General features: G+C 34.0%; 1 protein-coding gene across 1 annotated transcript in view; it reads right to left on the bottom strand.

Annotated features, from left to right (window-relative positions):
- Nucleotides 1–1,490: 1,490 nt before the first annotated feature.
- The window catches only part of LOC108693005 (uncharacterized threonine-rich GPI-anchored glycoprotein PJ4664.02-like), a 36,495-nt gene continuing 24,864 nt past the window's right edge, over nt 1,491–13,121 (bottom strand). The window contains exons 9-19 of the mRNA XM_018201632.1: nt 7,810–11,493; nt 6,182–6,355; nt 6,010–6,090; nt 5,488–5,679; nt 4,801–5,260; nt 4,394–4,530; nt 4,069–4,143; nt 3,062–3,752; nt 2,428–2,639; nt 2,081–2,335; nt 1,491–1,729 (exon numbers count right to left, since the gene is read on the bottom strand). Of these exons, the coding sequence (XP_018057121.1) occupies nt 1,670–1,729; nt 2,081–2,335; nt 2,428–2,639; nt 3,062–3,752; nt 4,069–4,143; nt 4,394–4,530; nt 4,801–5,260; nt 5,488–5,679; nt 6,010–6,090; nt 6,182–6,355; nt 7,810–11,493 (6,021 nt within the window). The 3' untranslated portion in view covers nt 1,491–1,669. The remainder of the gene's footprint in view (nt 1,730–2,080; nt 2,336–2,427; nt 2,640–3,061; nt 3,753–4,068; nt 4,144–4,393; nt 4,531–4,800; nt 5,261–5,487; nt 5,680–6,009; nt 6,091–6,181; nt 6,356–7,809; nt 11,494–13,121) is intronic.

The raw sequence follows: 13,121 nt of genomic DNA on the forward strand, positions 1-13,121 counted from the left end.
TCAATTGCTGTAAAATTATTGAGAATTGGAAATTAAAAATTTATTAAATAAAATTCCTAATATCTACTTACATTAAAAACATCTAAATAATTGCATTATTTTTAAGTAGAGAATCTATATTAAAAAATATTAAGTTTTGTTTATATCTCAATTATGAAACATACCGAACTATCAGAATGAGGATGACATCAAGATAACTTTCTCTTTTTGAATAAACATCTAAAAGTGACATCTAAAAGTCATATGAAGAATATCTCTAAATGAATATTTATAAAAATTTTTCTTAATTTTTTTTAAAGTATTTATGTTATTTAAATTTTTCGGTTGCTTAAAAAAAATTGCTCAAGATATACCAGTTAGTTTTGCCCCATTCTTAATCTTTCTCTCAATCGCTCTATAACATTATTCACATATATTAAAAAATACTATTACATTCCCTCTTTATATTAAAAAATCGTAATTATGTTACGCTCCTTTTCTCTCTAAAAACAATTTAATTTAATAATGTACAATTTGCGTATGATATATTGATACGCGGATGCAAGGCGAGATGTTGAAGAAATAAGAACTTTCTTCTGAAATTGCAAAAGTATTGATCGAAACATACAATTTTTCATTTAAAACTTTGCATACAGATGATGCGCACAGTTCAGTGTCTATTACAATTATTTAACTTCTCACAAGTTAGACTTAAAAAATTTAAATTATCACGAAGTTAACTTGCTAAATACCATATTTCGCAGAGTCATTCGCATGCAAAGTATTAAGCCGTTAACAATCCACTGAGCACATTCACCGAAAGGACAGTAGAAAAATAAGAAGAAAACCGTAGAGACAAGACACATTGATAGAGCACACAAGTAACGATATGAAAAGCGTCGCGCTAGTATATTATCTTAATTATAATGATCGTTACAAACATCTCCACAAGTACATCCGGAGGAAAATCGATAGGCTTACTTTGGAAATGTTTGCAAAGTTTTAGAATTGTTTCGACGTTCGAAATCTTCGTTGCGAATTATCACGGAACATCTTGTCACAAGATTATCTCAAGAAATATCGAGAAAGAAAAATTTATTCAACAATATCTTCGGCTTCCTGTCGGATTGAATTCTTTTGAATTAAAAATGAGTTTGTATCTAAACTCTATAGAAAATGGAACGAATTAATATATTTGATCAACTTTCTTTTTCGAATTTCAATGAGAATCGTATCGGTATTAAATTTAGTGATAATTAACAACAATGAATGAAATATTCATTTCTTAGATTAGGAATCGACAAGAAATGTTCGATCAAGACATCGAGTATACTTTGTACATTATACTATTCGATTTAAAATTATTTAAGTATTATTTGTATTGAGAATTTTTTATTCAATATTTAACATTTTTTTAATTTGTTTATTCCGAAAAAATGGTTTTTTCAGGAAAAAATTTTTTAAAATATAATTTTGAGACTTATTCATCTATTATTTATGATAGTCCTCGTAATAATTGAGCAAATTTCCTGTTGTCTTGATTGAACTTTCCTAGCGTTTTATTGACTTCCATGTTGCCATTATACACTTTCAATAGCAAGCATGATATTAATTAATAACTATCTCAATCCTGATATTTGTTTTCAGATTGATTGAAAATTGATGTATATTATTCTTTTCCATTCTAATGTTATCCGGCTGCGCTTCTGGTACTATTTCTTAGTAAAGATTGTAACTGTTGAGCTGCACCCTAAAAGCCAAAATAAAAATGTTAATGACTAATACAATGAGACGATCTTTTTAAATAATTAATTCAATATGTATAGCATAAAAATGTAGTAACTCGAGAATATAGAAGATTAAAAAAATTGGTTCAAAAAATTTTTAATTTGTTTTCATAATTTATTTTTAATTATAATTTATTATCTAGATAATTGCTTTTAAATAATATTTTTTTTTTGTAAAATAACTTTTGAATCTATCCAAACTCTCTGCAAGACTTTATTTGTATATTTATTTTCGTTATACACAAAATGAAATAGAATAAATTTTCATTAAATTTTCTTATTAGTTGAGAAATTTCAAGAAAAAAAATGTTTACCGAAATGGCAGCGCCAAGGAATCTGCCTATGGCTCTAGTAGCGGTAACCAGCCCATTACCCGATCCACTTCCTCCAAAGAGAGGAGGCGGATATGTTGAACTTGGAGCCCATGTCGTAGTCTGTAGTATATTCTCTGCTGGTCTTGGTCTCGCAGAAGGTCTCGATGTTACTACTTGCTTCGCTATAGTGGTCGGTCTAGTGGTTGTTGGTCGAGTCGTGGTCGAAGTCGCATCTGGCGTAAGCAGACCTTGACTCTGATCGAGAAGATATACATTACATGTATGTCTATCGATATTTTTTAATAAATTATATAAAGAATTTCAGAGAATCGTGAAAGAAATATTACTGATAATTGTAATTGTTCTCTAAGTTTTGTTGCTGGTGTTGTGGGTTCTATTCCTTGTTGTTTTAAAAGCAGAGCTAGCAAAGCAGCAGGATTCACTTCGGTAGATGACGATGTTGTGGTAGAAATGCTAGCCTGATTATTTAAAATCGCTCTCAAAAAAGCTTCATCATCCTCACTTAATCGTGTTGTCGCCGAAGTACTCGTTCTCGTTTCTGCTTTATTATGAATTTATTATGAATTAATAAAAACTAATATCGGAATCTAAAGTCAAAATCAGCAATTTAGGAAAATATAGAAATTGTTCTTAGATTTAAAAATGGTCTTTCTATTCTTGACTTTATTGAATTTACAATTTTAAAATTGCGATTCTATTTTCAAAATCTAACAGTAAGAAAAAATCATTACTATATAAAAATTAATTATTATTCTTCATTTGAAATCTTGTCTTATTTTTACAGTAAAAATAATTATAAATCAATTTAATAATTTCAAAAATATAAGAAGACACATTTTTAGATAATTAAATTTAGCTTGATTAGTAAGATATTTTGTATTTTAATGTTCAATTAAATATAATTGTATATTTTATTAAAATATTTCATTAAAAAAAGAATAAAAGAAGGAAATGATTTACCCGTTTGTACTGCTTGCAGGAGCGCAGCCAAGAATTTCGCATCGTCCTCGGATGAATACGTAGACGTAGAGACATCTCTCAATCTAAGATTATTTAAGAGCGTAGTTGAAATCGTACTTGGTGTTGACGCGGAAATGATATTGTCTGCGACCGATGTACTCGAAGCTACATAAATGTCTGAAATATCTACATTTCTTGGCGTCGTTGGCGATTTGATCGAGGTCATTACGAGGTCATTCGTAAGCGTCGACTTGATGATCTGCGCTGGTGCTTGGGTAGAACGGGTAGGTTTTTGAGTTGCCTTAATCGTGGGTTTTCTTTTTACAGTGCTCGCTGCAGTGGTCGCGTCGAAAAAGTTATTGCCAAACAATGCTCGCCATAAACCCGAACCAAATCCTACAGATGCTCGAGGAGTGGTAGTTTTGGGTCTGGTTGTCGTTTTAGGCTTGGCAGTGATAACGACTGGTGCTTTAGTCGCGATTGTTTCAGTGTATTTTTTCGTAGGTGATGTGCTGCTAGATACTCTTGGCGTAAGTGGTAATAAGTCAATTATTATTGGTTCGGAAGACAATCCGAATGACGAGCTCTTTGATGGATTCTTAATTACATTCACATTCGCATTCGAATTTGCGGTTTGAATCGCTTTTGGCGATCTCGTTGGCCCAGGATTAGCCAGTGCAAGTGACAAAATCTACAAAAAATATATCAGATAAAAGAATTTATTATAAAAATATGAATTAATCAAATAAGAGAAAAAATTCTATTTTGGTCAAAACGGATTTTGATACTTAATAAATGTAAATTTTTTAATGTATGTATTGTTATATTTCTCAGTAAAATGCGCTCCGATTCGGATTTGAAACATAATATTAGTCGAAATTTAATATTTTGTTCATTTTATGTATTAATTTGGAGGATAATAACTGTGCTCATAAAATTATTATTATTTTCCCTTTTTCGTACTTATGCTTATTATAAATGTTAATGTTCATTTTGTTAATGCTCACCCTGTTTGCTAATAATTGCTCTACTTCACTTAACGTTTTCGGCGTAGTGGACTTAACATCGTTGTTGTTTTGTAACTATAAAAAATATACATATATAAAAGTATATATATAAAAAGTAAAGAATAATTTGTTATATTAATTTATATAGTTCATTACATTATACAAGTATTTTAGAATATTTCTCGAAATTTAAAGACAGAAATAATTCAGGTAATAAGCTAATCATTTATTACTATTTTAACATCAAAATGACGACAAAACATCTATTTGCTATTTGAGAACATTAAAAGATCTCTAATATAAATTGAAAACAAATGAAATTTACCAATGAATTCAGGAAAGCCAAATCCCCGTACGTGCTACCAAAGGGATTCTCCACTGTATTCGCTTGTAATCTGCTTAATACGTTATTCGTAGATATTGTCGATGCGGTAGTTGATGGTGGAACTGATCCTATACTTGCTATTGTATATGGTATAGTGTAAGTATATGAAAGAAGTTTATGAAAGAAGCGGCTTTTGCTAGCCAGGTGAAAAAATTTCGTTGGAATTATTCCACGTTTTGAAACATTTAACCGAAATTGAAAATTTCCTGAAATTTCTTTGAAATTTTGCTAAAAATAAATTTTTCAGCTAAAAATCACTGAAATTAAACTAAAATTTTTCTGAAAAGTGTTTCAAAATGTGAAATAATTTTAGCGAAATTTTTCCAGCAGAGGAAGAATAAATGTACCTGGCGTTGTTGTTTGACTTGTGGTCGTTGCAGGAGTTGTTGTTGAAGTAGTAGTTGTAGTAGTTGTAGTGGTGGTGGTGGTGGTAGTAGTAGCGGCAGTAGTCGTCGTTGCAGTTGTTGTTGGTGCCGGCGTTGTAGTAGTAGGAGTGGTAGTGCTGATAGTAGTAGTAGTAGGAGTGGTGGTACTGACAGTAGTAGTAGTAGGTGTAGTAGTACTAGTAGTAGTAGGAGTGGTGGTACTGACAGTAGTAGTAGTAGGTGTAGTAGTACTAGTAGTAGTAGGAGTGGTAGTACTGGTAGTAGTAGGAGTGGTGGTACTGACAGTAGCAGTAATAGGTGTAGTAGTAGTGGTAGTGATTGGGGATGGAGATATTACTGCAGTACTCACGATTGGTGTGAAAACTTCCACCATGGAATTTACACGTGATACAATCGGTGCATTGTTTCCGATTGGCTCGTCCTAAAGAAAATATATTTATAAATAAAAAATATAATGAAAAAAACAAAAAATGTAACAAATATTTAAATGTCATTTATTATCCAGTGTTTTTTAAAATAAATGTAACAATTTTGAGAAATCTATTATTTAATAGAAACTTCTAATATATATTTAATCATATTTTATAATATTTAAATAATATTGTTTAATTATTTAAAATATTTGTTATTTTTATGTATAATACATACTAGTTGATTTGATGCCACAGATGCTGTTTGCATAGGTGAGTTGGTAGTGATACCGAATATCTGATCAAGAGGATCTCTCCAAGGAAAACCAGGAGGTGCTGTTATTATATTACCACCCGATTGATTGTTCAGTAAATTTTCAAAAGATGGATTCGACGCAGTAGATGATGCCGTGCCTTCGTTCACAGAAGTCTGATAACAAATTTTTTAGTACCTTTATAATTCTATTTTTATTTTGTATTTCTATATTTCGACTATCTACAGTAGCTATTGTTTATACATTTTTGGCAACATTTATTAGTTTAGTAAGTCATTAAAAAATACGATACTCATATCATGATATTTTATGTAGTAGACTATATTCAATGTATGAAATTAGATACTCATCTTATTTCAGTAAGCAATAAAGAGAAGCGTGAGTAATTTTTAATTTCCAAATTGTTAACAAATAGAAGCAAGAAAATTTATTAATAAAAAGAAATCCAACATTAAGAAATATCAAATTATCATTCGATTACTTACAGCCACTGAATTTATTCTTACATCAACGACTTTTGGATTGATATCAGGTGCACCATCAATCTGATAATTAATAAATTTATCCTGAAATATTTATGATTGCGCTTTCAAGTTTCTTGTTTGCTTTTGTTTTCTCCTTTAGTAAATAATTACATAAAGTGATTTTGTGTACTACCTGTCCGATATATACAGCGCTGTTTTGCCCAGACGTTACTCTTGTCCGAGAACCTTCGTTTCTTTCGCGATCCTGGATGATCCTTGGAGGGCCTTGTACTTGACTGCTACTTGGCCTCTGATTACCGAATGAGTTCGGCAACGTACCCATTTGAGAATTTAATAAAATATCGCTCTGAAATATTTACATGCCGCATTTAATAATGTTGTTACCAAAACCTTAATATATAGTGAATAGAAATAGAGCTCATAAACTTGTAATATTTTTCAAATATTACGAAAGAAACAAGATTGGTGCGATCGTGTCATTTACTATGAAATAAAAATATAAAACTTTTATGCCTTTTAATACTTTTTAGTAATTATTTTCATAATACCTTCAATTTAGTTTTTAATATCATAAAATTTTATTTTATTTAAATACCTAATTATATAAATTTATAATGATATAATAAAGATTTAAAATGTATTTTGTGATTTTTAAGAAAAGTATTATTTTTAATAAATTTATCTGAGATTAGAGACAGTAATAAGTTTCGTAATGATAAAAATGTATATTCATCTGTACAATTTATTTTAACGTAAAATATAAAAATATTTGAACACAGAATCTAATTAAAGAAATTCAGGAGAATAATAAAAATAATTTCTTTTTAACCGTGGTATAACACATGTCGTGCTTAGATGACAAAATCTGTAAAATAATAAATTTTTATAAAATATTTTTTATGTACGTATTATGAAATATATCAAATATTTAATACAAGTGAAACATCAGGTTGTGTATGTTACATCTAACAAAAGATACAGTGCATAAAAAAATTTTCAAAGTGCAAATGGGCGAACAAGAGTGCTATAAATTGTCACAACTATTTACAAATTTACAACGATACTCTGTGTACAGCCATTGTAGCATTCGATATTTTTGACCTGGAAAAAAGTATTAAATTGCATTTCATTAAAATTACAAAAATGTAAAGCATATATATTATAAGAAAAAAGTCTGTCAAAGAGAAGCTACGAAGACAAGTTACAAAGTTATGCCAAGAAACTGAATTGTTAATCTATCAATATTACATAATAATTATCCAGCGAGAGACAGAAAGAGAGTGTTATGAAACTTTACTTTACGTTCAATAGAATAAAAAGAATTAGAAATGCTGATCGTTACATGAATATCCGCATTTCGCTAAGCATGAGATTATTTGCTTTTTATTAATATAATATTTTATTAATATTAATATAATTTTTCTTATTAATATTAATATAATTTTATATTTAAATACATTTTTTTTAATTTCAGGCTGTAACCGCAAACTGGATGAATATTTAAATTTTATAAAAATATATATTAAAATAACGCTTTTAAACGACAGCTCTTAAAAATTGAAGATAAATTTGCAATTTTTTGAGAAGTATAAAATTGTAAATAAAATTTAGATAGTTATTCTAATAAAATTCTGATTTCTATTAATATGTTAAACTACTTTAAGTTACTTTCGCGTGGCAACGATTTCTAAATGTCTAAAGAGCCAGGAAATGCGACTCGTTTCTCAATTGCGATTTGATTCTTGATCAAATTAATTGCACGTATAATATGATTTTGATGAAGAGATGAGATAAAGATACCATTTTGTTTGTGCTTGGGACGCTAGCAGGGAGACCAAATGGTCCCGTGAAATTAGGGCTTCCAGAGGTAACGCCAATCGCATTACCAATAAGTCCAAAATCAAAGGATCCAAGGTTCTGGGCGCCTCTCATCAGATCATCCATGGGTCTACTGTTACTATAGTACACCGGGGCTTGATACTGGTTGTTATAAACGCCTGCTTGGTTAGCCTGGTTATAATATGGCCTGAGTGCTGGTCGGTTAGTAGTAGTGGTAGTTCTAAGTGTGAACACAACCTCGACCGGGTTCCTGGGTGAATCCGGTATTATCGTTCCGTTGGGAAACTTCCGAACTAGTCTGCCGTCCGGAAAGATGCCGAATATCACGTACGGGCTGTCTACATTTCTGCCGTCGATCACATTATCCTCTGGCCGCTTCCGCACAATAGTCTTGTTAGGATAAATACCATAAATCAAGTAGTCACGAACAGGAGCCTTAGAGGAGCTGGGTCTCGGAAGTGGAGTCATTTGACTGCCACCGAAACGTCCCAGATAGGGCCCTGGTTGGAAAGGTGTAGATTTCGGAAATGATGATACTCGATTTAGCATAGTAGTCCGTGCGGTCGTCGACGTGGTTGTTGTAGTTGACGTATTATTTGTGCCATTTGTGGGTGGTGCGGCACTTGTCATCGTTGTTGTTGTAGTCGTCGTTTCTTCTCCGTCATTTATCCTCGATATCATGTTCAGATCCTCTGATTCAGTCGGGACGACTGTCGTGCCTCGCATAGTCGAGATATCAGTCGTTGTCTCAGTGGAAACAAGATTATCGTTTATGTCGGCAGTCGTAGTCGTCATTTCAGACGTCGATTCGACAGTGGTAGTGAGCTCGGATCGCGACAACGCTTCCGTTGATGTCATTTGGAAAGTTGTTGTCGATGTCGTCATCGTCGTCGTGGTCTCCGTTGTCGTGGTTGATTCAACTAATGAGGATGGGATAGTTGATGCGTTGATAGAGGATACGGGAGATATAGTGGAATCGGTTGTTGATGTGATTGAAGATGTTGTGATATTAGGAATGGTGGTGGTGATGATGGTTTCGGTCGTTTGCTCGGGTTGGATGATTCTCGAACCAGCCGTCCCTTGGGCGGTTGTTGTTGATGTTGTATCCTGTAAACGGGCAATAAAATTTGGCATCTCGCTTACGAGATCGGTTAGCATTTGAGGGGCATTTGTTGTTATGTCGTTGAGTTTAGTGGTAGTGTTGGTGAAGCCTACTAAATTACGAATTGATTCCGTGGGAAATTCTGTATCAAATGGCTGAGTATCACTTGTATCGGATATCATTGGAAGTGTTGTAGTGATATCCGATGCATTTGCTATGAGGGATTGATCGTTTGTAATCTGTAGGTCAGATGCAGACATTATCGTGGTGGGTACTGGTGTTTGATTAGTAGTATCTATGATATTCGTTTGTACAACGTTTATTTCCGTCATAGCTACACTAGTGGTTAATTCTGTTACCATGTCCGATGTCGTGGAATTGTTTACATCAAACAGAGACAGCATTTCCTCTGCATTCGCGGTAACAGAGCTCGCTAAAGGATTATTGGTAGCGAATTCTAATAACCGATTCAACAACTGAGTCTCGTTATTTGAAACTGTCGTAATAGTTTGTTGTTCAGTATTGTTACTGGATGATTCAATTGGATTAGATAATTGTGAGTCAGGCGTATTAGTAATTAGTTCAGAGCTCATGCTGGCCGTAACCGTAGTGATATTTGATATTCCGGTCTTCATCTGCGAAAGGGACATTGTGGTAACATCACCTACATTAGTGGATTGCACGTTAGATTCCACTAACAAAATATTCGATCCTACAACAGGGCCGCGGGTAGAATTATCTCTTCTTTCATTTCCGAATAAATCAATGAGTGTTGTGACGTCTATAGGTTCGGTAGTGTTTTCTAAAGATTTCGAAAGTTCGGAAGGTGCAGTGGTAGCTTCTGATGTGACATTCAACACGAACATGGTTCGATTTCTATCGTTTCCTACCGTGCCGTCAGTTTGACCCAACTGTCGCGTGTCGTTCATCGCTTCCGTGAAGAGAGTCTTCGCGATAGTCATTAGCTCAGCGAGTAACGTATCATTAGATGATCGGAAATCGATCTCCGTAACGGACTCAACGAGTTGCGAGGTCGGTATCATTGTGGTGGTCACAATTTCTCCATCTATCATTGAAACTCGCGCATCTTGAGTTGTCGTTGTCGATTCGGGATCTGATGCTGTGTTGCGCTCGTTGCCTACGGTACTCGAAAATGTTTGTTCTGTTGCTGTATTCGAATCCAGTGTATTCTGTGCATTTATCCCTTGGTCGTTAGATTGACTCTGAAGCATAGTATTTGTATTGGTCTCTTCTGATCCGTCCGTCGTGATCGACACGAATTCTACATCGAACGACTCCGTCGTTTCATCGATACCCTGTCCGGCTATCCGTATGGTAGTCGTTTCTTCCGGTTGCGCCAGGCTCTCTGTATTTGTTGACGACGAATCCGGTATCGCATTGGACAATTCGGGAGAGACAGTTGTCGTAGCGATAGGTTTTTGGATCGGTGTGTTAATCGTCGTAATCCCCTTTTGTGATAAAAGTGATAGAATATCTTGTGCGTAATCGACTAATCGTGTGCGGTATGTAGTTGAGAAAGCGGGTACCACTGTCGTACGAATTTCGATTACGTCATTCGAAATCTCTTCAGTCGTAGTTGGCTCAGCAGTGCTCGTAATTTCCGTTGTTTGAGACGGATTCATCGTATCAGACTGTTGTATGGTATTTGTTTCTATATTCTCGATTATGGTGGTCGTTTCTATTAGGCGAGGCGTTGTTTCCTCAGATTGTTGCACGGTATTCATCTCAATACTCTCCGATATGTCATTCATCGTGAGTATAGTCATCGCTTCCGGTGGTAAGCGCATCACGGTAACACTTTTGATAATTGGGGGTGGTATTGTTGTATCCGATGTATTTGCAGTTTGCAGATTTTGAGAAGCTGGCATGGATACTCTTGCGTTCACCATTTCAATGATGGGTAGCGTTACTGCTTCCGTGGTTTTGGTGCTCAGTTCAGTGGATTGAACATCGTTAGGAACAGATTCTGTGGAGGATTCTGTTGCTAAAGTTATATCGGCGGTGCTTATCGACGTGGCAGTTTCAGTAGTGATGGTTGGTGATGTATTCGATATCGTGTTAACAGGGACGGTGGTCCCGAGCGTTTCCGAGGTGGGGACTGGAGTCGTTTCTCCTCTATTTGTGTCCGGATTTGCGGGGGTTTGTACTGTCGTGATGGTTTCCGGGCTACCATCGGTACTATTCTCGGCACCTAATATCAAAGCGAGCGAATTGTTTGTCGACTCTACGGCAGTGGTAGTGTCTACGGTAGTGATATCTGGGGAGGATGTAGTAATAGTAGTCGCGGTGATTGATGGAGCGATGGTGTCATTGTTGTTAGCAATATCGTTACTGGCGCCGTTAGGTACAGTAGCGTTAGGGTCTACCTTCGTTACCACGCCAGTTAGTCTTTGCCGTTGAGACACGTCTTCCGCGCCCAAATTTTCATTTCTTATGCTAGCCGACTCTAACGCCTGATAAAAAGTGATGAATCTCGGCTCGCCGGGGCTGTTGATGGCAACGGGTGGTGCCGAACCGGAATTCTGCAATCAGAAATTCGGTGCGTGCGAGTGCTGTACACACTTTGGTGCAATTACGGTGACAAAGTAGTCGAGTATAAACGAAAGTCGGTTAACAGAAGGCTTTTTGTAACACGCGTAATCTACATGTCGAGGGCGGCGTTTCAACCCTTAAGCGCGTCTAGCTTTGGCGTGAGCTTAATTCAAGCTTATAGAAATGCTAATCACAGCATGAATAACAATAGTAGTTTGCGCGTTTAAGAGTTAATACGTTTTAGTTGTTCTATTTACAGATATGCATTTACAAATGTGCACTCAAATGAATACAACGCAATTATTGTAATATATACAATATTTCATATTAGCGATTATTTTATAGCGTGTTATTTGATGAAAATATTTTTATGGCCTAATATATAGCTAAACATTTTTATGACAAATACATACAATTATACAAATAGACGTTATATGTGGCATCAGTCTCAAATCGATCGCAAACTTTTGACAGCCAATCTAAAGAGTCAATTTAAAAATTGATGCTTATTAGATTAACTATCGCAACAAGCTTGCGACTAATATAGGACTAATTTGAGAAAACACGTGAGCATACACCATCTTTATACACAAACTAGTGCAAGAGGAAGGAGAATTATTGCCGATAAAGTCTTGATGTAATAACTGTGACTTGGAACTTGTTCTTAAAATTAAAGATATTAACAGCGGGGAGACTAGTTTCCTCTCTCGTCTCCGATACTTTTTTCTCTTCTTTAGGATATCTTTAGGATACCGGCTCTTACCTTGTGTCTACAGAGACCTCCACTGACGAACTTTCGCTATTACATTATTACGGAAGTATTGCATTAACAATTTCTCGCACGATTGCCTGATGGAAGCCTCAAAAACAAACGTTCATGGCACGTGCGAAGTGCTAGAGTTGTCCACGTTGTGAAAATTATCACGTGAAATTAATCCAATTCTGAATAATTGCTTCGATGATTTTAAAATATTTTATAAGAAAAAAATTTGTGTAAAAATATATATTAAGATATATATTTAAAATAGAATAATTCCGAAATAAATTAATAGAAAAGTGAAATATATTGATAATAAAAGATGATTAATGGAGACATATTCTTCTTCCATTTATATTTTGTATCGTTCTTATTTTATTATGTGCTACAATGAGAGATAGAAAATATAGAATGCTCACTATACATATATCTCTATATACATGAATATATATACTTTCACTTCTCGCTGTCCAAGAGCGATATTTTTCTTAATGAGATGGAGCATGCAAAATGTCTTTATAGAATCAAGATAGATTGTATGTGCATTCGATGACTCTTGAATTTAGAATACAATAGCGAGATAAAATATTAAATTACGGATAGAGATGCAATATGATAGATGGATGATAAATGTTGAAATAAACAGTGAAACGAATATCTGGATTTATTATAAATACGTTGACAATTCTTTGATTATATAGTAAAGTACAAAAATTTATTTATATTACATTATAAAAAATCAATGTAATCGAAAACAACTGAAGAATCACAGAGATGCATGTATTTTCAATGTTATCAAAGAATCGAAAGGCTGTGATATGTTTCCGATATTTTATTAAAAATAATAAAAAATATTTTGCA

The sequence above is a fragment of the Atta colombica genome, unplaced genomic scaffold (assembly GCF_001594045.1).
Source record: "Atta colombica isolate Treedump-2 unplaced genomic scaffold, Acol1.0 scaffold83, whole genome shotgun sequence".
NCBI lineage: Eukaryota > Metazoa > Arthropoda > Insecta > Hymenoptera > Formicidae > Atta > Atta colombica.